Source organism: Manis javanica, chromosome 10 (genome assembly GCF_040802235.1).
Source record: "Manis javanica isolate MJ-LG chromosome 10, MJ_LKY, whole genome shotgun sequence".
Classification (NCBI taxonomy): Eukaryota; Metazoa; Chordata; class Mammalia; order Pholidota; family Manidae; genus Manis; species Manis javanica.
The window spans coordinates 8,913,399-8,937,742 of NC_133165.1; the positions used below are offsets into that span (position 1 = coordinate 8,913,399).

General features: G+C 49.3%; 1 protein-coding gene across 1 annotated transcript in view; it reads right to left on the reverse strand.

The window, feature by feature from the left end:
* The window catches only part of LOC108393822 (uncharacterized), a 113,287-nt gene that overhangs the window by 51,178 nt on the left and 37,765 nt on the right, over positions 1–24,344 (reverse strand). Inside the window, 19 exon segments of the mRNA XM_073214154.1 lie at positions 2,935–3,128; positions 4,409–4,572; positions 4,730–5,131; positions 8,765–8,857; positions 9,860–9,976; positions 10,072–10,166; positions 10,169–10,277; positions 12,454–12,461; positions 13,081–13,155; positions 13,158–13,233; positions 17,121–17,205; positions 17,452–17,606; positions 19,350–19,512; positions 20,889–20,984; positions 21,391–21,445; positions 21,448–21,572; positions 22,178–22,258; positions 22,260–22,357; positions 22,973–23,128. Of these exon segments, the coding sequence (XP_073070255.1) occupies positions 2,935–3,128; positions 4,409–4,572; positions 4,730–5,131; positions 8,765–8,857; positions 9,860–9,976; positions 10,072–10,166; positions 10,169–10,277; positions 12,454–12,461; positions 13,081–13,155; positions 13,158–13,233; positions 17,121–17,205; positions 17,452–17,606; positions 19,350–19,512; positions 20,889–20,984; positions 21,391–21,445; positions 21,448–21,572; positions 22,178–22,258; positions 22,260–22,357; positions 22,973–23,128 (2,347 nt within the window).

The window sequence follows — 24,344 nt, forward strand, 5'->3', positions numbered from 1 at the left end:
CCCCTGCTTTGAGAGAAATCTTCTGCATCCGTGGATGGTTTATTGCCCTTGTCTAGCCTGGATTAATACTTAGTCTACAGGCACACACCTGATCATCTACAATTGCTCTCTTACAACACTAATATCTTGCATCTACCTACCACTTCAGCATTTTATTAAAAATAATAATAATAATAATAATAATAAAGGGAGAAATGTGGGATCAACATATAAATCAAGTATAAAAATCAAACGAATATTCATATTTGACCTGATTGTTTATAGTTCATAATGCGTGATCAAAACCGAAAGTTTCTGTGATGAATGCCCCTGTACTGTTCACCATGTAAGAATTTATTCACTATGTAAGAATTCGTTCCCCATGTAAGAACTTGTTCGTTATGCTTCAGAAGATTGGAGATTGATGAGAATTAGGCTTGAGATGGATTAATGATTGTGCATTGAGCATTGACCCCCCCCCATACAGAATTTTATTGTTGTTAACAACCATTTGATCAATAAATATGAGAGATGCCCTCTCAAAAAAAAAAAAGACAGAGATTGTCAGACTGGATATAAAAATAAAATCCAACTATATGTGGTCTACAAGAAATGTACTTTATAAGGAAATAGATATGCCTAAAGAAAAAGGGTGGGAAAATAGATATAATTCAAGTGCTAATAAAAAAGCAAGAGCAGTAACAATTGTATCAGACAGACTAGACTTTAAGACAAGGAGTCTTATGAGAAATAAGTAGTACATTTCATGATAAATGGGTTAATTCATCAAGAAAGCATAACAATCATAAATGCTTATACACCTAATATCAGTAGGTCAACCTGCATGAAACAAGATTGACAGATCCTGAAAGAGAAATAGAGAGAGATATTCACCAGAGTTTAATATTCTTCCCTCATTAACTGATATAATAACAAGACAAAAATATCAGTGAGGTTATATATCAGAACAGTACAACCAAGAACTATGACCTAATTTGGCACTTATAGAATATTATACCCAACAAAAGCTGAATACAAATTCTTCTTATGTATGTCCACAGGACAGATTATATAACGGCCCCTCCAAAAAAAGTCACAACAAATCTTAAATGACTAATCCTACAGAACAGATCTTCCGACCACAATGAAATTAAACTGAGTATCGAAAAGTATCAACTACTTGGAAATTAAGCAACGTATTTCCATGCATCAAAAAAATCACAAGAGAAATCTAAAAATATTTCTAAATAAAATGATAGCGAAAATACACGACATCAAAATTTGTGAGATGCAGCTAAAGGAATACTTAGAGGAAAATGTATAGCTTTATATACTTATATTAGAAGAAACAAAAGGTCTGAAAATCAATGGTTTGAAGGTTCACCTTAATAAACTAGAAGAAGAGCAAAGTAAACCCAAATGAAGCCTAAGAAAGGAAAAATCAGGTAAGGGCCAAAATCAATGAAATTGGAAAGACACAGCAAGAGAGAAAATTAATAAACCCAAAGACAGGTTCTTTGAAAGGATCAACAAAATTGATGAAATCCTAGTTAGACTAATAAGAAATAGAGAGAGGGAGAGAAGAAACACAAGTTACAGCCATCACGGATGACAGCAGGAATATTACTACAGATCCTGCCTACGTGAAAAAGATGATAATAGATGTAATGAACAACTGAATGCCAATAAATAGGACAACGTAGTTGAAATGGACAAATTCCTTAAAAAATATGACTTAGCCAAACTGACTCATAATGAAATAGAAGATCTGAATAGCTTTATGATCTATTCATTTTCCAAAACATTATTTCCACAAATCAAACTCCAGATGGCTTCACTGGTAGAACCTATGAGATATCAAAGGGGATATTAACACCAGTCTTACACAAACTGTCTCAGGGAGGAGAGGAGAGGAGGAGAAACTTCTTAACCTGTCCAATGGAGTCAACACACAAAGGAAATAATAAAAACTTCATGGAGAAACCTGGCAGATGCTACCTTCATCAAGTGATCAAAGCTAATGTCACCAATACTGGGACAAAGTGACATCAAGTGCCTGCGGATGTGACAGTGTCTCACTTCTGTGGTATTTTGCTATAAATGCTTTCTTTAAAGTGGTCGGGAAGCATCACACAAACCCAAAGTGAGGGATATTCCACAAAATGACTGGCCTGTAGCCTTCAAACACGCAAATATCATGAAAAGGAAAGAAATACTGAGAAACTGAAGAAACAATACAACTAAATGTAACGAATGATCCAGCATTTCTTTTTCTATAAAGGATGTTATTGGGACAACCATTGGAATTTGAGTAAGGTCTACAGATGAGATAACAGCACTGTATCTATGTGAATTTTCTGATTTTGGTAACTGTTGTGGAATGTGGGAGAATATTTTTATTTTTAGGAAATAAACACTGAACTATTTAGGGGTGAAGAACTATCATGTCTGCAACTTAGTAAAACACAGTCCAGGAATAAAATATATTTTTACATACAAATAAAAATGTTTTATACATGTATATGTATATGTAAAGAGGGACAGAATAAGAATTATAAAGCATTTACGGCAGAAAGTCAATAATCAGGGAAGTTGGGTAAAGGGGAACCTATTTACTATTCTTGCCACTTTCCTATAAGTGTGAAATTATATCAAAATAAAAAGCATTAGAAAAAATGTGCTTGGGAACACTGCACCCCACTCTCCCTCCTGCATAGTTCCAATGCCCATTAGTTACGTTGAAGGCTCTGACAAGTCCTGCATAAGGAAGCCTGTTTACTACTTAGCAGAAAATTCACTTTGTCAAACAAAAGTGTATCACCAGTGTGTGTGATACTGGAATGGAGCATGAACAGACTTGAAAATGTGTAGGATTTCATCTGCCCTGTGGCTCCACAGAAAGTGCTTGCCCAAGGCCTCCATGCACCTGCCCCATGGCATTCCACAGGCCCTCACCCTCTCTGAGTGTCTCTATCCACTTCAGTATGCACTTGGGGGTCAAGAGGGGGGGCACAGCTGCCCAGCCAGCCACCGTGTGCCGGGCTTGGCTCTGCAGGGTCAGGACGCGGCCTCCCCTCTGCAACTCAGATGCCTTGAGATTAAGCTCTGCTGTGTTCTGGCCCAGTAGTGCTCTGGAAAACAGGCGAATCCTAGGAAGGAAGGTGATGGGTGGCAGGTTAAAGGGCAGCATCCATTCTTGCAGGCAAATAGTATTTTTCCCCTTCATTTAAGCAGGCCAGGCCATAAGGCGTGAGTGGGTGAACCCACAGTTCAAACCCGTCACAGGATTGCCTTTACAGGGCTGCAGTGTAACGGGGGGTTAAGAACACGGGTTTGGGGTCAACCAAACCTGGGTTTGAATCCCAGGACTGTGACTGTGTTGTCTTAGACAAGCACATAACCTCTCTGGGCCTCTGTTTCTTCTGTAATGTGAGGGATAAGATGGAACTTTTGATATTGACCTGATATTGCTAATGAGTTATCAACGCACATTACTATGGTGAGGGCTGAGAAAAGAGACAGCCCCAAGAAGCCTGCTGTTAAACTTCCTGGAGAATTGGGGCCTGAGACACGGTCCTTACCATCTACATGATACACCTTGGGAGCTACTTCCCTTGAGTATTGGCACGGGAAACAAGATCAGCCATGCTTTCCTTGGTATAATTCACACAGCTGTCTATTTCCCTTATAGCCTTTGCAAATAATGCAACCAGTGGTTTTATCTTTTTTGCATTGGCTCCTAGGAAGCTCAGAGTCAAAAATCAGCCCAAATCTAGAAAAGGTACAGGACCTCACAGCATGCATTTTGCTTACTGATGCCACTTCAAGCACTTTCCCATTTTCCCCATTTTTCTTTTCCCTTTGTCCTAATTTCCTCATGTATTTTTTAAAAATCTAGAACAAGAGTTGGCAAACTATGGGCCTGTGTGGGCCAAAACCAGTCTGCCATTTGTTTAGTAAATAAAGTTTTATTGGCATGCAGCCACACCCACTCATTTACATGTTTTTAATGAATGCTTTTGAGCCACAACAGCCCAGTAATTGCAGCAGAGACCATATGGCCAAAAATATTTACCATCTGGCCTTTTACTGAAAGTTTGCCAATTCCTGACTGAGAACAATATACATTTTTATAATCTGTCTCAAAAGACTTGGGGATAAGGATGGGCAGTTGGACAGATGGATGAATAGACGGATGGCTAGCCAGCCATAGGTGGTAATTCTGGGAACAGGGTTACCTAGGGACCATGTCCAAAGCCTTGGGTCTCTACGAATTCAAAAAAGCTGCCAAACCTGAGACTGCAGGGGAAAAGGGGAACTACCATAATGGAGGCCCAGCGTGTGCCAGAATGTGCCATGCTCAGAGTAGCAGCATTAAGAGCAGCCGGGTAATGAACACTCGCTGGCCAGGTGCTGCTCGGGAACTCACGTGTGCTGCTCAGTTAGTCCTAGGACAGTCCTGAGAGGGAGGTCGAGGAACTCAGGCACAGAGGACACAGCGGCTTGCCCGAGGCCCCAGAGGCAGCAAAGGCAGAGCTGGGTTTGAAGCAGCTGGTCCTTGTCCCAGTAGTTGACAGCCGTGTCATAGTGGATTTATCAATACATGAGGATGTGGTTAAAGAGAAAAGACAGGAGGGAAATATACCAACATATTCCCCATGACTCTCTCCAGGGATTTTTGTTTTATTCTCTATACATTATAATCTTTCAAGTCATCTACAGTGAATGTAGTTTTAACTTAAAAAGATAAGAAAAAAGAAGAAGATAGACAATTGAGTGTCTCCTCCTTCCATTGCTGCAATGCCTTAAAACCAAGAATGGCCCCAGTGGGGGTAACGTGGGCCTGGTCCCAGAGGGACAGAGAGGGGGACTCTGAGCCATGCTTTCCCATCTCCCAGGATGCCAGCCCTTTGCCCTCGGGGGCTCCCTCCCCCCTTGCAGACCACCTGGGACCAGACAACTGCAGCTGAACAGCGCTGGGGGCTCCGAGGGCCACCTGGTAGAGAAGAATGTTCATACCCCAGCTCTGGCTGCTTCTCCGGGCGTCCTGGCTGGCGGTGGCCTCCAGCAGAACCAGCTCCCTGCTGGACATGCGCACAGGCAGGGAGCCGTTGAGGCTGTGCTCTTCAGAGCACCTGGCAGCTGCCTGCACCTGCAGGGAGGCAGGAGAGGGCTCAGCTGTGGAGGGAGGGCAGAAGGGTCTGAGGAAGACGGGTATGCAGGAGGGCCCCTTCCTCTAGGAAGCCTTCCTGAGCCACTCCAGCTCATCAGAGAACACTCAGGAGAGGAAACTAAATGGAGCAAGAATGGGCGACAGCCATCCCTGACCGCAGTGCCTGGCCCAAAAACGGAGTCTCAACTTGTCATTTCCACCACATGTCAAGTGGGGATTTCCATCTTACAAATGGGGGAACTGAGGCTCACATATTCAACCCAGGTCTGCCTGGGTCTAAAACTCATGCCAGTGCCTGAAGAGGGCTCCTGGGGAAGCAGAGGACCCCTGGACAATCCAGTTACAGAAAAGGATGCCCCAAAGAGGATACCCTTGGTCCCAGAGGATACCCCAGAAGCTCTGGAAGTCAAAGGGGGACATATCTGGTATAAAAGGGGTCCATACCAGGGGTCAAACTGGAGCAAAGTCTTAACCAGGGTACTGGGGGGAGGAATGGGTGGGGTACAGGGAGGCCTACTCCACCAGTTCTGCAGGACCCAGAGCCCCTTTCCTAATTGGGCCTCAGTTTCCCCATCTACAGGGGAGAAACTGGCCTAGCCCAGTCTGTACATATAATCACATGGGAAGCTTTTAGAAGTATGCCTCTTCCCTCCACAGATGAATTGAAAAACAGTGGTATATCCACACAAAGGAATATTATTTGGTGATAAAAAGGAATGAGCGAGCAAGCCCTGAAAAGACATGAAGGAACTATAAATGCATATTCCTAAGTGAAAGGCACCAATCTGAAAAGGCTACACGCTGAATGATTCCAGCTCTAGGACCTTGCGGAAAAACCAAGTCGATGGGAAATGGCTTGGTGGCCAGGGGTTAGGGGAGGAAGGGGATGAGCAGGTGGGGCACGGCGGGTTTTGAGGGCAGTGCAAAGGCAGATACATGGTATTCTGGACTTGGCAAAGCTCATAGAATGTGGAAGACAAAGAGTGAACCCTAGTGTAAACTACAGACTTTAGTTAATAATGTATTAACAATGGGCCACATTAATGCAGACGGTGGTAAGAGAAGCTGGGTGTGGTGGGGAAAGACTACACAGGAACTCTGTACTCTGCCCAATTTTTCTGTAAACCTAAAATTGCTCTAAAAAATGAAATTTATTTATTTTTAAACAAAGGAGGCCTGGGACACCCCTGACCAATCAACTCAGCATCTCTAGGCTGGGGCCTGGGTATGACCTACAGCCTCCCAGGTGATTTCTCTGCGTGGCTTGGGCTAAGAACTAGGCTTCACCCACGTTCTCTCCGACTAGCCTCGGGGAGGGGTCCCGTGGAGCACCCGCTCTCAGTGGGGACAGTAGCAGCTCCACACGCAAACACTGGTTCTTGAGGGCGGGTTTTAAAAGCCTTCTTATGATGCACACGGCACATAAACAAATCCAGAACATCTATGGAATTAAAATTTCAGAGGGAACAACTAGGGAGAAAAAGTGTCTAAAAAGCCTCCTTGGGAGGGTGATAATGAAAATTAGAGATACCTTGGGAGAGTTTCAGAGGAGGCCAGGTTGAGAAGGCCAAGCTCCTGTGTGTTTCCCCAGGCCCGTCCAACCACAGAGATGGTGTGAACTAGGGCGTCTGCTGCTTTAAAAGGTGCTCATACAGCCTGAACCCATGAGGTGACTCAGACTCCAAGCTTCCAGCAAGTCCACCTCAGTTCCCCAAATGAGCTCGGGCCGGACCACTCCCGTTCCATCCAAAATCCTCCACCTTGTGCAAATCACGTCACCTCTCTCAGATTCTCATCCACAAAATGCTATGACGGCAATGTCACAAGGTCCCACGAGATGATCCATGTAAAAGGGTAGAGAACAGAGCCCAGCACAGGATAAACACCCAAAGACGTCAGCTCCCATTAGAAATGATTATAGTGACACCATGTTCTTCAGCCCACGATGCCAGGAGCCCTCCGATGTGCCACGATTTTATGGACTTCCATAAAGCGAAAACAGTGAGTGTATGTGACAACGAACCTGTGGGGGTTTGAACACATACCCTGATTGCAGAGATGTCAGTACAGGAAAAAGCGTGCATTTGAGTTGTCAGTTTCCCTAATTCCAAGCCCTTCTTGGGTTCCTTCTGAGTTTCCAAAACCCACCAGCACAGGGCTGAACACACAGCAGGCATTAAAAATTGCTCTCAACCAACATCCAAAAGACAAACAACAACAAATGCTGGCAAGGATGTGGAGAAAGGGGAGCCCTCCTACAGTGTTGGTGGGAATGTAAATTAATTCAACCATTGTGGAAAGCAATATGGAGGTTCCTCAAAAAGCTCAAAATAGAAATACCATTTGACCCAGGAATTCCACTTCTAGGAATTTACCCTAAGAATGCAGGATCCCAGATTCAAAAGACATATGCACCCCTATGTTTATCACACTATGTACAATAGCCAAGAAATGGAAGCAACCTAAGTGTCCATCAGTAGATGAATGGATAAAGATGTGGTACATATACACAATGGAATATTACTCAGCCATAAGAAAACAAATCCTACCATTTGCAACAACATGGATGGAGCTAGAGGGTATTATGCTCAGTGAAATAAGCCAGGTGGAGAAAGACAAGTATCAGATGATTTCACTCATCTGTGGAGTATAAGAACAAAGCAAAAACTGAAAGTACAAAACAGCAGCAGAATCACAGAACCCAAAAATGGACTAAAAGTTACCAAAGGGAAAGGGACTGGGGAGAATGGGTCAGAGGGAGGGATAAGGGGGAAAAGGGGGCATTACAATTAGCACACATAATGTAGGGGGGGCAGGGGGGACATGGGAAAGGCATTATATACAGAGAAGACAAGTAGTGACTCTATAGCATCTTACTCCACTGATGGACAGTGACTGTAATGCAGTATGTGGGGGGGACTTGATAATGGGGGGAGTCTAGTAACCATAGTGTTCTTCAAGTGATTGTATATTAACCATACCAAAATTAAAAAAATAAATGTAAAAGAAAAGTTCCTCTCAAACTCCAGGCCTCACTACAGCTGGGACTGCCCATCTACAACTCCATCTCCCTGTTCCGCTGCCTAATTCCTGTGTGCACAGCACACTCCACTTGCTCAGTGAAGCAATACACGCGTGGGGGCTTCCTAAGGACCCAGCCCCGGGGTTCAGAGCACAGCATTCCCACCTGCTCCCCACCTGTGCTCTTCCCCTCCCTTCATTTCCGAGTGAAGCCCTCGGTGTTTCTACTCCACACTAGGCAAAATACCCTGGGTCAAAAAAGGATCACGTGACTTCTCCCAAATACAGGATGGGGCTTGGAGGACAATTCTGTGTCTCTCATTTTTAAGGGTGAAAGGTGATCCCTTCACCCCCCCAGGAGCTAAAAATCCTTCTTCTCTAGATGATCATTTCCAAATGATGGATTTGGAAACCCCCCTGCCATCTGTTGTTCATTCTGGAGGGGCTGTTCTGGCTCAGCTTGACATTGTGGGGTGACCTCTCCTCCCTGCCTGCTCCCTTCCTTCTGCCCCATCTCCCAGCAAGCTGGCTGCTTCGAGACAACACTTGGCAGGCAATTCGAGATCATCCCAAAGGGACCATCATCTCTGCCTGTAAATTGGGAGGAAATGTTGGTCGATGGGGATGTCTGAGTTGGAAGAAAAACACCACGTGGGAGTCAGACCTGTTCAGCTGGACCGACACCTGTTGGGAGGGGGAGTTGGAGAAGGGGAGTTAGAGGGACCAGAGGAATGAGATGCAGAACCCCCAAAGTGGCTGGCTGAGTGCCCGAGGAGGGACCAGTCAAAAGTTTATTGAAAGCCCAGGCCCAAGAGCAGATGCACAAACTGCCGTCCTCCCTCAATAGTGTCTGGTCCTAAATCTTACTCAGAAGCTTTAGAGGCGGGTCCCCAGACATGACCCTGTCCTCTGCTTCTCTACCTCCCGCATCCATGGCTGCCTTCTCTTTGACCCTGACCATGAACCAGGCCCTGATCTACTTACTTTACAACTTACCACATTTAATCCTCACCCGGCTTTCACAGGCTGGTATTCCTATCCCCATTTCACAGCTGGAAAAACTGCTGCTCAGCGGGTAGAGTGACTTACACCCAAGGTCATGCAGCTGGTCAGCAGTGGAGGTGGGATTTGAACTTGAAAGTTCCTTGGAGATGGGGACAGATACAGAGTCACCTGTGCATCCCCAGTACACAGCAGACACAATCCGTATATAGCAAATGAATGAACAAATACACCTATAGTGGCTGCTATATGTTCACCAAACCAGTTTTTAACTCCTGGACACACAGCTAAAACTACATTTCCCAGCCTTCCTTGCAGGTGGGTGGCATCATATGATGAGTTCTGGCCAATGGAACCTGGGCAGGAGTGGCTTGGACTACTCTGTGTCTGGCCTGTGGAAACCTCTTCCTTCTCTCTCTCTCTCTCTCTCTCTCTCTCTCTGTGTGGAGCAGAGCCACCCTGAACTGTGACATGACCCGGGAGTAAACTTCATGGTAAAGCAAACTTTTATTACAACAGCGCATCCTGCTTAATCATATGCATACTGCCAAAATAAGGCCATGCTGTCGGCTTCCCAGGGCCCTCCTGCCACCTCCTCAGCTGTCCCATACATGACACCCGCATGCTGACATTAAAACCCAAACCCCTCCTTCCTCAGCAAGGAGGGAGAACTCAGGTCTCAACCTGGGATGTGATGTGGTTGATGGCGGCCCAGGTGTCCACACCGCAGTTGAATGCTCCCTGGGGACTCCATCAGAAGACAATGTCCCGATTCAAACTCAGGGCTTGGGGGAGCTACAGCTGCGAAGAAACAGACAATACCCTTTATACTTGCCAACAGTGGAGCTCTGCTTGGAGGCCACAAAGCAGTATTTGTCCCACCCAGAGGCAGGTACCTGGGAGGAGTGAGCCACGTCCAGGGCCAGGCTGTGCTGGACTTCCCCATGCTAAGATCCGTCATGGTGCAGACCCTTTAGGCGCAGCATGACTGTCTGGTCACCTTCAATGTGGCCTCAATGTCCCTGTTCTTAGTCTATGTGTGCAAGGACCAATGGTACTGAGAGAAAGTACTTCTCATCTCTACATGCCTGTAAAACCCATCCTTGGAACACAGCAATCAGAAGAAAGTGGCCCCTAGACGAATGTGTTAAAGCATGGTCTACAGTATTCCACTCACAGGGCAGAAAATGGGACAGGTGCACATGGGGTCTCTCCAACAGGTAAACCCCAGTGTCCACAGGTAGGGTTAGTGGGCTAGGCTTGAGGGGCAAACCTGAGCCTGTGTCTCCTTCAAAGGGAGCATCCTGGTGTTAGCCTGTTTTGTTCACTGCTGTGTTCCTAACATTCAGCAAGGGCCTGGTGTAGAAGAGGTGCCTAATAAATATTTGGAAGAATGCAGAATCACTAGTTATAGCCTGAAACCCCAAGGCCAAATCCTGGCCAAGGTAGAAAAATGTGTGTCACTAAACAAAGGGTTTTACAAAGAACAGAGAGCCGAAGTAACTAAGTTAAAGGATCCCATCTGCTTAGTTCTACCCTGTTGTCAGGTGGGACTTTACCTCTAGGGGTCGGATCTTCAGATTTTTTTTTTTAATTAGAGGCAGAAATCTGGGTTTTACCCCAAATCAGATTTTAAATGTTGACTTGCTTATTATTTATTTATTTATTCATTCATTCATTCATTTATTTATTTTTTATCTATTTATTATTTTTATTGATTGATTGATTGATTATTTATTTATTTATTTATTTATTTATTTATTTATTTATTTATTTAAATGCTAAGCAGGCCAAACAAAACATGCCTGCAGGTTGGATTTGGCCCTTGGCGCCATTCTGCAATCTCTGGGTTAAAAAGCAGTAAACACCATTGGGAAATAGTTCTGCAGGTGTTTGGGGTTCTCATCCTGGCCTTTGAGGCCTTCAGCTAGGAAATCTCTGGAGCTGTTCACAGCCCTGTTTCCCAGTGGGGAGATGACTGGTCTCAGTGTTCCACAGCTGGCCTGGCTTCTCCCTCCTTCCAGCAGAGCTCATACACCTGGCCACGGGGAAACCACCCCTCGCCTCCTTGTCCAGGGCGCAGCACACAGTAAGCGCTCAATGGATGCTCGCTGGAGAGTGGGGTTATAGCTCCTGGAGTTTCTGCTCCAGAGTGATCGGGAGGGAGATTTGAATGAGGGCCTGGGGGGCATGTTTAAGTACTTGAGAGAGATTCTTGCATTGATTCTCACAACCACCGCCTAGGAGAGGAGCATTCTCTCTCCGTGTTTCAGATGAGGAGACTGATGTGCAGAGACATGAAATAATTTCCTGACAACATAGGCAAAAAAGAGTTTCACTCCTAGAAAGACTGATGCCATAGCAGCAGACTCACAGACTCTGAGAAGGGACTAGCAGTTACCAGAGGGCGGGGAAAGTGGGTGGGGAGGGAGGGAGGGAGAAGGGGACTAAGGGGCGCTATAATTCACGATCACAATATAGGCAGGTCACAGGGAAGGCAGTACAGCACCGAGAAGACAATTAATGACTCTATAGCATCTTCCTATGCTGATGGACAGTGTTTAATTTTTTTTTAAATGGGGAGAAAAAAAAAAGACTAGTGCCAAGACCTTCCATGTCAGGGGTCAGGAGGCCCGAGGGCCAAACCTGGTGTCTTCTAGTCTGTTCGGGCTGCTCTAACGAAAATATCATAGATTGGTGGCTTAAACAACAGAAATTTGTTTCTCACAGTTCTGGAGGCTGGAGGTCCGAGATCAGGGTGCCAGCGGGGCTGGGGCCCGGTGAGGACCTCTTCCTGGTTTCTGGACAGCTGTCTTCATGCTGCGTCCTCATGCAGTGGACAGAGGGAAAGGGTTAGCTCTTCCTGTTCTTTTAGGGACACGAATCTCGTCGTGGGGGCTCCACCTGCATATGCTCATCCCCTCATGAACACCCTGCCCCCAATACCATCACACTGGGGCTGTAACATCCGAATCAGGAGGGGTGGGTGGGGGGTGGGGAGTATGGGCACAAGTATTCAGTCCATAGCCAAACACAGCCGTGCCCATTCACTTGCGTTCTCTGTGGTATTATTACGCTTCAACAAGTAGCACCACCAGAGCCATATGGCCTGCAAATCCTAGAATCCTCATTATGTGGGCCTTCACAGAAGCCGTCCGTCAGCCCGGCTCTGCGTCATGTAGATGATGGATTTTTCATAGCACTCAGCTGACAATGGACGATGCACCAGGCCCTGAGGCTGAAATGGAAGGCAAAGCAGACATGGTGCCATCACAGACCTTACAGCCTGGCAGAGGGGACAGTGATCGGTCAAAGAATACACAGAAATAGAACCAGGGTTTGTGATAAGTAGTAGAGGCAAAAGACGCAGGGCATGTGAAGAAAAGCAAAATCACTTGTTTTTACTTTGCTGCTGTCCCCCGGGATCACAGGCCCAGCGTGCCCATGCCAGCCCCTGAGGTCGCTTCCTTGGAATCTTCCAGAGCACCCCATGATGAGCACAGCCAGGGGGCGCCAAGCCAGACATCTGGTCAGACTGGTCAGTGCCCAGGCCAGGCCGCGTGTTCAAGATTTAAACAGTGTCCCATGCAACTTGGGGCACGATGCAAAATGTGTTCTTCAGATATTGTGTCATGTGGGTCAGAATCAAAAACTGTCCAAGAACTGCTGTTTTCCAGTCCATGGGGGCATTCAGGGTTCTGGAAGGGACATCCGGGGGATCCAAGGGAAGCGGTGAGCAGATACAGAGCCTGGATTTTTCTTAGATGGCGTGTTAGTATCTGTAGGTTGGGGGGACAGGGACTGCAAGCAGGACACTAAGCCCTCCCCCTCCCACAGCCTGACACTGGGGCAAGGAGGGGCCCTTCTTCTTACCCGACAGGTGGACCTGCTTGCTCAGCAGTTGCTCAGCGACACAGAGAAGGCCAACTGGCTTCCCGCCTGCCGGCTGAGGCTCCCGACGAGGAACACAGGGCTGCCGCTGTCACCAGTTTCACCTCCAGCTGGGCCTGGAACCACTGGGCCTCACGGCCCCTTGCTGGTCACAGTTCACTCCGGCCCTAAAAAGACCCCAACATCACGTGGGGGGATGCGCACGGCCAAGAGGCCTGGCCCTGGCCCCAACAACAAGGAATGGGCAGATGGCAGGGGCTAACAACCTTCTAGGCTGATCCTTTTCCAATTTCTTAAAGTCAATGTTTTTCAAAGTAGGTAATCCATGTCACAAATTCAGATGCAGATATGAGGGACTCTTCCTCTCTCCATACCACTCCCCACCCATCCAGTCTATCAGAGACTCCGGCTAGCTCTCCCCACAGAATATTCTGGGACCTGACCACTTTGGCTACCTCCACCACTGCCCCCCCTCGAGTCCTGGTCATTGCACCGGTGTCATGGCAACACCCTCCTCCCGGCTCCCGTCCTGGCCCCCGATATCTGTCCTCCACCCTGTGAGAAGCCAAAGTCCTTGCAAAGGCCAGTAACGCCAAGACCCACCCCAGAAGTCAGTGGTGCAGACCTGCCAGGCAGAGCAGCCCGTGGGCGCACCCTGGCAGCAGGACACACCGATGCCCGAAACACGCCCTACATCTCCGTGCTGGAGGGCTTTGCTGAGCCCATGTGCTTCAGTGGCCCTGCCAACTGTAGACTAAGCCAGCGGACATCTCTGCTGGCTGCCAGCTGATCTGTTTGCCCCAAAGCTATAAAAACAACCTCACTGTCCCCAGACTGTCGGCTAGTTTTTACTCTCTGGTAAATCCTATTTTTACCTTTGTTCCTGGACAACAGTCACAAATCGCCATCGTGTGAATACTCTCTGGCAAAGCCTTACACGATCTGTCCTCCCATGTCTGTCTTTTCTCCTAATCTGCTCCAACTACGTGGTCTCATGCTGGGCTTCTAATGCTCCAGGAACATTGCCACCTCAGGACCTTTGCACATGCTTGCTCTTTACCAGAATGCCTGTCCCTCAGAAAACCACAGCGCTCTCTGCTGCACATCCTTGGTGTCTTTGCTAAAAGTTCTCTTCTCAATCAGGCTTACTCTTTCAGCTTACTCAATACTGAATCCAAACCCCAGATATTTCCTCTCACATAACTTCAGACCCTGGTACCAGCTCAATGACTCCCTTTTCCTAGAGTACTTATGCTCACCTGTCCCCCTACAATGTGCTTATTTATTGTCTCTCCCATGAGAATGTAAATTCCAGGAGGAAAGAATTTTGCATATCTGTCTCTTTCATTCAGCTTTCTTCCCAGTATCTGGCACATTGTAGGAGCTTGCTAAGTCATTGTTGAATAAATGAATACACTGAAAAATATCAGTTTCAGTCCCCTCTTTGGTCTCCCACCCTCCCTCAAAGGCAGCCGCAGGCCCCAGCTTCCTGTGCGTCTTCAAGTGACAGCAGAGGACTGCATAACTCTGCATGCATGTGTGTAAATACATACACATGAGCGTCCTGTGCACACTCCCTCTTGCTTTTCCCAAAAAGAGATGCAGGCTCTCCACTCGGCTCTGCCTCTCGCACTTAACGGTGTGTCTTAGTGACGGTTTTATCTGGTCTCTTTCGCAGGCCGCTGTAGTTTCCTCAGAGAGCAGCCTATGCATAGGATGACTGTAGAATTTCTCACCCAAACCAGGACACTTAGCAGTTAAAGAGAACGCTAATCACGAATGAGCTGGGTCAACAGTAAACCAGGACTCTCCAGGCAACCTGGGACTTCAGGGTGCCCTACACCTGCATGCCTAGTGGGGGTCACAGAAATATAACTCTCTCGCCCATGCCAATCTTAAACCCCGTAAACTTTGGGCTGAGTTGAACCCAGCTTGGTGGCTTTGAATTCCTGAGCCTGACTGCCTCAGTTTCCTCATCTCATATGGGCTTACCGAGAGGACAGAAGGACAGACCCAGCTCCAGGCCACCCATGAACTCCCCCCCCCCCCCCCAGAACAGGCTTTGGAAAGTTCCAGAGCTCCAGCGGTTACATTACTGTGCTGGCTCTGAGGCAGCTAGAGCTGGAGTTTCTCTGAAGGCAAATGCTTGCAGGCTGCAGACAAGCCCTCAGGAGAGCAGCAGAATGGTCTGTGGTTGGCGGGGGAGAGGCCATTAGCACTTGTGCACTTAGCGAGCCGCCAGAGGAGGCTCCGGGGCTCCCGGGAGTTCTGAAAATGATGTATAGTCTCAGCAGTCAGGCAGCTGAGGCTTTAGGATGAAGCGCTCTCCCCTGACACCTGCTTTTCTCCCCACCCAGGCAGGAAGTGGCTGCAGGAGTGAAGAGGGTGTTTATGCAGCAAAAATCCCAGCCCCGGCTCCAGATTCTCAACTCTGACATTTCTGAGAAGACACTGGAGACCAAGGCAGAATTACTGCCAAAGGCTCCCCGAGGGCCTGCTGGGCAGGACCCAGTCTAAAGCTGCCCTTTCTACCTTTCTGGGGAGTCACAGACTGTGGGAGCGTCAGATGGAACCTCTCAACTGTCTCCCCAGCATCAGGGACAGACACACAACCCACTGAGTCCCATCTCGGTGCCCCTGGTTATGAACTTTGAAAAGCACCTACTGAGAGAAAAATGGGCACACTGTTTGTCCTGGGAATCCCACTGCTAAGAACTTACCCTGCAGAGAGAGGGGTGTTCGCGGCAGCGGATTTTTAAGACTAAAAACTCAAGAGCCCTTCACTATGGAACTAGGTAAATAAATCGCATCCCGTTGGCTATTGGGTAGCCATTCAAAATACATGGGAGACATTTTTATTTTTAAAAAGGTAAAGGGGAAAGTATATTCACACCTATTTGCTGATTGGAGGCACAGATTATACCTGAGAGGGGGTCTCATAAAACTAACAGCAGCTTGGCTTTGAGGAGGGCTGGGAGACTCGTGCAACTCTCTGCACCGATGGAAGCGTTCTTGAAAAGTGGCTAGCACCACTGAGACTCGCACCTTTAATTTTCTGTAATTCTAATTCATTCCAACAGCCATGTGCGTGAGTGACTTCCATATTGGCCACACAGTTCTGCATGCTTCCATATCTTTAGAACTCTGGAACATCGCAGTGTATTATCTATTTTTAAAAGCTAAATAAAACTTAAATTTTTAAAGTTTGCCAAGATACATTTTTTTAATTAAAAAAAAAGGTGTCAAGATTAGGGCATGGTCCTTCCACATAAACTCAAAAACTAAACTCAAAATGAAAAGGCTTTGCAAATCTGTAATGTCTGGGGTTGAACTGTGCCTCCCCAAAAGGTGTTGAAGTCCGAACCCCCAGTACCTGTCAATGTGACATTTTGAAATAGGGTCTTCACATATGATCAAGTGAAGATGAGGTCATGATACCTACTCCAGCATGACGGGTATCCTTATAAAAAGGGGAAGTTTGGACAGACAGACCTACAGAGGGAAGGCTGTGCGAAGACACAGGTGAGACGTGGTCTACGAGCCGAAGGGTGCCTGAGGTTGCACGCTGGGGATCGCAGCCTGGAACAGATTGGCCCTCAGAGCCTCAGACGGACCCAGCCCCTGACGACACCCTGACCTTGGACTTCTGGCCACCAGCTCGGTGAGCGGAATTTCTGTTGTTTAAGCCACACAGTTTGGGGTGCTTTGTTCGGCATCCTTGGGAGACTAATGGAGATTTCTTTTGGAAATTAGGGGAGTGGCATGCTTTAACCTACCAGTTTATGCCTTTTCCGACTCTGAATTTTTTAAAGTATGTTCCTGGTGTCACAGATATTAATTTTTGACATCAATGGTGGGGAGATTTGGGTCCATTTTTTCTTCTGTATACATTTCTGAGCACCAAGAAGTCACAGATGTTATTGGGAGGGGAAAGGGGAAAAACTCCACACCAAAGGAAATGGGGGCTATTCAGCAGTGCCTCTGGGACCGGGGTCAGAAACGCCCAGGGAGGTGGCAGGTGCTGGCACAGGAGGGCTGAGGATGTGGAGCAAACCTTGATGTAGTGGACATCCCTGTCATCCAGGATCAGTGCCAGGTGACCCGCACGGGCATTCAGGAGAGTCTCGATCTTTCCTAGGGGACAAAACCAGAGTTTAGGGGCCAGGGTTCCACATCCCGGCTCTGCGCCTGCATTCGCCAGGTGACTACATCCTGCCGGTTTTCTACCCTCTGGGCCTGGCTCCTTGCCCAAGAACCGGGGCAGGACTCAGTGCGGCCTCGGAAGGATGCTGGCGGATCCACGAGGGGGCATGCTGCAGGCGCCCGGCCCTGGGTCTGGCCGCGGGGAGGGCACAGTGACCAGGGAGGAGCGCTGTCATTATTACAGCTCAATTTTCTTCCTGGGATGGGGCAGCTTCAGCCGGGACTCCCCCTGGGGCGAGCGGTGGCAGACATTCACCCCGACGTCCCTGGGCACTTGTGACTTGGGCGTGCCCATGAAGATGGGGGCTGATGCTTCTCGGGGGAGCCAGCTGTCCTTCTGGAAAAACAACAGAGTCCTCAAGATCGAAAACCCCATCCCTGTCCTGAGCATCACCCCCTCTTCCCGGAAGAAAATCTTCATTCCCATCGTTCAACGATTTGAGCTCTTAAGCTCATCCTTGCCCAGGAATTGGGGGGATCTAAAATAGTATCTGCAGAAGAGCAAAGCCTGCAGGGCAACTCAGGACCGCGTACACGGGGTCTCGTTTTGCGGGGCAGATAGCCGGGGAGAAGTGTGGTGCGGCGCACACTGTTGGTACCCAGCCCAGAGCCCCTCAGACCCCTTCACTACCTCTGCACGCCCACCTCCCAGCTTTTACACACTTTGCCGTTCCCGCCCAGCACCCGGGACCTCGGGACACTGCCCTCCCCCAGTGCTTCCACAGGAGTAAAGATGACCCCAGCGCCTCGCCTCCGGGGGACCAAACTCGGGTGTAATTCAGGCTCCAGGGCTCCCCGTGCCCGCATCAGGCTGAGGCGCCCCCTGCATCTGATGCACACCCGGGCTTCTTCCCTGGCCCTGTCCTAACCTCTGTGCTCTCTTAGTAGGTCCTCCTAGAGACTTTCCTTAGTCAGTCGCTTTTACCCAAATCCTTGGCTCGGGTCTGCTTCTGGAAAAATGAAGCATAGACACAAGCCCCGTTTAAGACCCTGAATTGACGAACATTCATTCACCGCCAAAGAACGTCCATTCTGCGTGTGTAATCGTAGCACAGGGAATACAGTGGGGTTGGGATACTCGAGGTCCTGCCTCTCAGTGCCTCCGTGCTGCAGGAGAAGGCACGGGACCACCGGCAGAGAGTCAGTAAGAGGGCGCCAGTGATGGGTGCTCTGCGGACAGACTCGGTGGGTGAGGGGCGCTGACAGGGGCACAGCTCCACACAGGGTGGTCAGGGAGGGCTGCCTCCGAGGAGGGAGCGTTTGAGGAGACTTGAAGGAGGCGGTCAAGCAGATGCCTGGGAGAGCGTTCCAGGCAGAGGGATCAGTCAGTGCAAAGGCCCTAGGGCAGCAATGCACTTGGCATAAAAACAGGAGGTCAGATTGTTTGAAGAGCTGTGAGCCTGGTAAGGGGTCAGGGAAATGGCAGGGGGAGGCCGGCAGGGCAGGATCGCTGAGGCCTGTCAGTCAGGGCATCTGGCTCCTGCTCTGATGGTGAGGAGGTACTGCAGAGTTCTGAGCAGCGAGGGACACGGTCCTTTCAGGACTGCAGAGGTGGGTCTGGTTGCTGGTAGAGAACAGATGGTAAGGAGGTAAGACTGGGAACCGGAAGATCAGACAGGGGGCTGTTGAGTGGCCATTCTACGCCAGCTGCCAGGGACACAGGGGTGAGAAAAACAGGTCCTGGATTTGTTCCAGGAACTCAGTGACTAGTGGGGAAGACAGGCATTAACCAGCCAGCTTCAGTAACAAACATAAAAGTGATCTGAGGGGAAGGAACATGGTCCCATTAGAGCAAGTAACAAGACAGTACAACCACACTGGAGTAATCAGGGCAGGATTCACTGAGGAGGTGACCCCTAAAGTGAGACATGAAGACTGATTGAGTGTTAACAGGTCATAGGGACAGAGACAGAGGATCAGCAGGTGCAAGGGTCCTGCAGCAGGAAGGAGGCTGCAGCAGGACCAGCCGAGCCCAGCCTGAGAAGAGCCCCGTGTCCTTAGGATCCCGGAGGAGAAGACCTAGGGAGACCCACCCCCTACCTGGGAAGGAAGGGACCATTCCAGAGGGTTCCAGAGGGACCTGAGGGTGGAAGGTATAGGCAGCTTCCAGGAGATACTGATGGAGCCCCCGGTCCTGCTTCTTCAATGTCACGGCCATGAACACAGGCACCGAGAGCAGGTAGGGCTGACCCGGTGCTGGCCAGGTCACCTCGGTGCACAGCCGCCAGTCCCAGGGCGGGACACTGTGGAGGAAGGTGAGTGGGTAGCCCTGGTCAGGAGGAGCCACAAGGCTCCAGGTGGGGGCCCACGGCTGCTCATGATGGCGACCAAAGAGCATCTCTATTTCCTTCTGAGAAACAATCTCGTGTAGATCGTATGAGGCAGTTCCGTGTAGACCGGGCTTTCTCAACCTTGGCACTGACATATTGGGCTGGATAATTCTGTACTGTGGGGCTGTCCCGTACATTCTAGGGTGTTGAGCAGCAACTCTGGACTCTACCCACTAGATGCCAGTAGCACCCCCAAGGCCAGTCATGACTACCAAAAATGTCTGCAGACACTGCCACTTGTCCTGGGGAGACAAAACTGCCCCTGCTTGAGGACCCCTGATGGCGACTTTAAAAGTATGGGGCAGTACCGTGTAGAACACAGGCTCCTGGGTCCAAATTCAAGCTCTGCCACTTCCCTGCTGGGTGACCTTGGGAAAATTACTTAACATCTCTGTGCTTGGTGTTTCTCACCTGCAAACGGGAACTGGCAACAGTTCCTGCCTCGAGGTATACCTGTGAGAATCAGCAGGTCAGAAGGGTTCCAGACAGTGCCTAGCTTGACATAGTAAATTCCTTTAAATAGGCCCCTTCCCTGCCATATTCAAAATACAACACCAAGACCTGTGTTGCCATGGTCTAAGATGACAGCTACAAGAGTTTTTGCTCTTTATCCCTTTTCAGGTTTATTGCCTTTTTCACCTTATGGTCTTATCGAGGAATTCTCTCATGTTATTAAAATACCTCCTTCATTACAAGGTTTAAAAGTTACAGGATAGCTCAACTATTTACTAAGCCAGGAGTTGGTAAACTTCGTAAATAGCCGAGAGGAAGTATTTCCGGCTTTGCTGCTCATGTGATGTGTCGTAACTACACGACTGTGATGTTGTGGGTCCACGGCAGCCCCAGGCAATGGGTAAACAAGTGGGTGTGGCCATGTACCAAGCTATTTCTGGGCACTGAAATACGAGTCTTACAAATCTTTCACATGTTGTGAAATATTCTTCTCTTGATCACTTTTCAACCATCTGAAAGTGAAAAAACCCTATCTTAACTCCCAGCCCTTGCCATGAGCCATTCGCCTACCGTTGCATATTTGAATTGCTTACTGTTTTTTGCTCTTGTAAATAATGATGCAGTGAGCATCTCTGTGGCGGGGGTGGGGAGCATTGTAATTTGGTTCATTTTATTAGGGTGGAATGCTAGAAGCAGAATTGATGAGTTAAGGGGTTTCAAGCTTCCAGGGCAGAAGAGCAACTCTGGAATTTGGAGCTGGCCTTACTCCCCTCAGGGCCACCCACCCCCCAAACCCAGCCCATCCTGGGACGGCAATGGCACCGGGGCCCAGCTGCCTGCCCTCCTTGTTGGTACAGAATGGGGCCTCAGAAGGGCTGCGAATGTGACTGAGGGTCCTCACGCCATCCCCAGGGACAAGATACAGCTTAGAGCTGGGTGGAGAAAGGGAAGTCCCAGAGAAGTCATTTTCATTCATTCATTGGACAAACACTTGAGAGACACACACATGTACATACACGGAGAATTCCAGGGGACACTCACGGATACACTGCACTCACTGGCACGCACACACATGATCATACAGGCACACACCCTCCCAAAGAGGCCCACACACTCATTCCTACATGGACTCACGGGAACACCCTTACACATACATACACATGCTCATGGGACACACACAGACACATGTGGTCAGACACATGCTCACAGACACGAGTCATCATGCACACACACTCCCATGTGCTCACACATACGCACAGTCACAGATGCGCATGTGAGCCCACGCCCACCCTCTCCCACACGCTCACCGGCCCCCTCTCACTGACGTAGGCAGCCCACCCTGAGCTGAGCGGCTCCATGGCCTCCTCAGGCATGTTCAGACACATCTAAAGCCCTGGCCCTTCCGTGCCTGCATCCCACTGTCCAGGCTGAGGGTGCCACAGGCACCAGTCTCCCACCTCAGCCCAGCCTGCCCCAGGGCACCCACCGTGCCCATCTGTGCCAGGATGTGGAGCAGGGCGCTCAGGGAGAGTCACATGCTGGCCGTGTCCCACAGGCCCCAGGCGGCCTCAAGCCCCACACAATCCACCCACCACCCTGGCGGTTCTCTGCAGTTCTGACCAGAGCAGCTCTCCACCATGGCCATTGCTGACCGCGTGCCCCACATGAACCAAGTTCTCCACCCATCGTCCAAACAGTCCCCGCCATCACTAGGCCCAGACTGCATTGGAAACTGAGACTCAGAGAGGGGAGACCACCTACTCGGGTCCCATGGCTGGGATGCGGAACAGCCAGGACTGGAACCCTGGCTTCTGAGCCCAAGTCCACGTGTTCGCACCAAAGGGCCGCCAGCATAGGACACCCGGGTGCCCCCATCGGAACACGGCCGAGGGAAGAACACGGGCGGCGCAAACCCGAGCCCATAACTTCACCTCCCTGAGCTTCCGTGTCCTCACCTGTGAAGTGGGCGTGACCACCAGGACCTCCAGTCTCTTGGCACAAAAAGTAACAACAGTAGCTGCTACAAAAGATGGTCTGCAGAGCAGGGAGCCCCTTAGCCCATCCGGACACCCCACCCCTCTGCAGCCTCCCCCACCCCTTCCCTCCCCCGCGAGGAGCCAGCTACCTGGGCCTGACGTAACCATTCACAGAGAAATCAGAGCGCTGCGGGAGGTCTGCGGCCCCTCGGACCCGGATGCTGACGGCGGGCATTCAGGGTCAGCCGGGCAGGAAGGCCGGACACGGTGGGAAAGGTGAGCTCCTCCCCAGCCAGGCTCAGCCTCCGGCTCACCTGTGCCTCCTGCCCCTGCAGCCACAGAGCCACGGTGGTGCCCATGACAGCCCCAGGTGTGGGCCGGGCGTGCACCGAGATTCACGACCTCACTTACTCCTCACACAACCAGAGGGGGAGAGTGGGGCACTATTACCCCCAGCTTCCAGATGAGAAGACTGAGCCCACAAACAGATAAAATAACCCGGCCGAGCCCAAGGAGGTAGAAACATACAGAGCTTGGATTTGAACCCAGACAGTCTGCTGTGGGGAAAGGTCAGAGGTCAGGGGCCCCGGGTCAGCCAGGTAAGCAGGGGTGTGAGCCCTGCCCATAGTACAGAGCACATAGTATGTGCCAGGCACATTCTAAACACTGTTGTGTTTTTACTGCACTAACTTATTTGATACAACAGCCCTATGGGGGTAGCTGCTGCTATTATACCATCCCCATTTCACAGACGCAGAAACTGAGGCCAAGACAGGTCAAACAACACTCCCAAGGAGGTAAGTGGTGGAGCTGTGGTTTGGACTTGGGCAGTCTGGCCCCAAGTGCCGCAGTCTTAAATCCCAAAGTACTTGAGTACTTGCCCCAAAGCCTCAAAGGAAATGCCATGGGGTCAGCAGGGCAAGGAGGGGCCAAGCCTGAGGTACCTTCAGAAGCTCGGCTGCAAGCTTGGCCAGGTTCAGGGACCGGTGCTTCACGTGGTTCCGCATCGCCCTGCAGTTCACAGCGCTTAGCTCGTTCCCAAACACCTTCACGCTCAGCTCACACCACAGCACCCGCTGCACCCTGCGCCTCCGGCCCACCTGATGGAGAACCCAGGCTGGTGACCAGGGGCCAGGTGTGGCGCCCGGACTTGAGGGGGTGAAGGGGCAGCTGGAGAGAAAGGCCAAGGGTTTGTGGGGTCCAGAACAGGGCTTGCACAATGCAGGGCCTGTAGGCAAAACCCACAACTGTGTTTTCTTTGACCTGTATGGTACCACCCAATGCCCAGTGAGGTGTGTGTGTCAGGGGGTGAGTTTAATCATCTTTTTACTGTAGAATAGTTTTAGATTTAAAGAAAGGTTGCAAAGAGGGTACAGAGAGCTCCCAAGTACTCCTCACCCTGCTTCCACCTGACATCACCAGGGTGAATGACGAAAACTAAGAAACCAACACTGCCATGCTACTATTGACTCAACTCCAGACTTTACTCCAATTTCACTGACTTTTCCATTCCAGTCCTCTTGCTATTCCAGGGTCCAACCCAGGCTCCCACTTTGCATTTAGTTGTCACGTCTCTTCCGTCTCCTCTGGGCTGTCACACTTTCTCAGTCTTTGTTTTTCACACAGTGTGTATCTTCTTTAATTGTATTTGTTTCCAACATTTAAACATTGGGAGATTATATATAAAATTTGTATCTCCAGCTTCTCCAAAAAGAGAAGTACTGGCCTGCCAACCCCTGCCCACAACAGGGGCAATAAGTGGCCAGAACTAAACAGTGGCTGCCACTTATAACTGGGGTGTGTGCTTCTGTCTGCCACAGTCCCCACCACTCTCTATTGTCTCTCCAACACGGAGGCCAAGTATTGTTGCCATTATCACTGTGGTTCTGCAAAACATATCTTCAGATGTGAGTCTCTATCAAGAGTGAGAAATGACAGACCAAAGGGATGCACTGCACCCTCCTCCCTCATTCAAGTTTTTCGCTGGCTGCAGTCTGAGAAGTTTCAAGGGCAGAGACCATGTCTTGATCATCTTTGTGTTCCTGGGTCCTAGTTTCACACTTGGCATTTGGTAAATGTGTGAACACGTAAACGAATGCCCCAGCCACCCTCTCTGGTCACCATCAGAGGCACATGGCAGTGGGCAATCACATTTTGTAAGCTCAAAAGGGTGCCAACAACCAAAACGTCCACCGGTGAGAGAACGGTCATGTAGAATATGGCCCCACCCACAGAATGGGTATTAAAATATAGGCTTACAGAAAGTTTTCAGTAAGAAAAGCCTCAAGTGACAATATAAAGTGAACAAGGAAATTA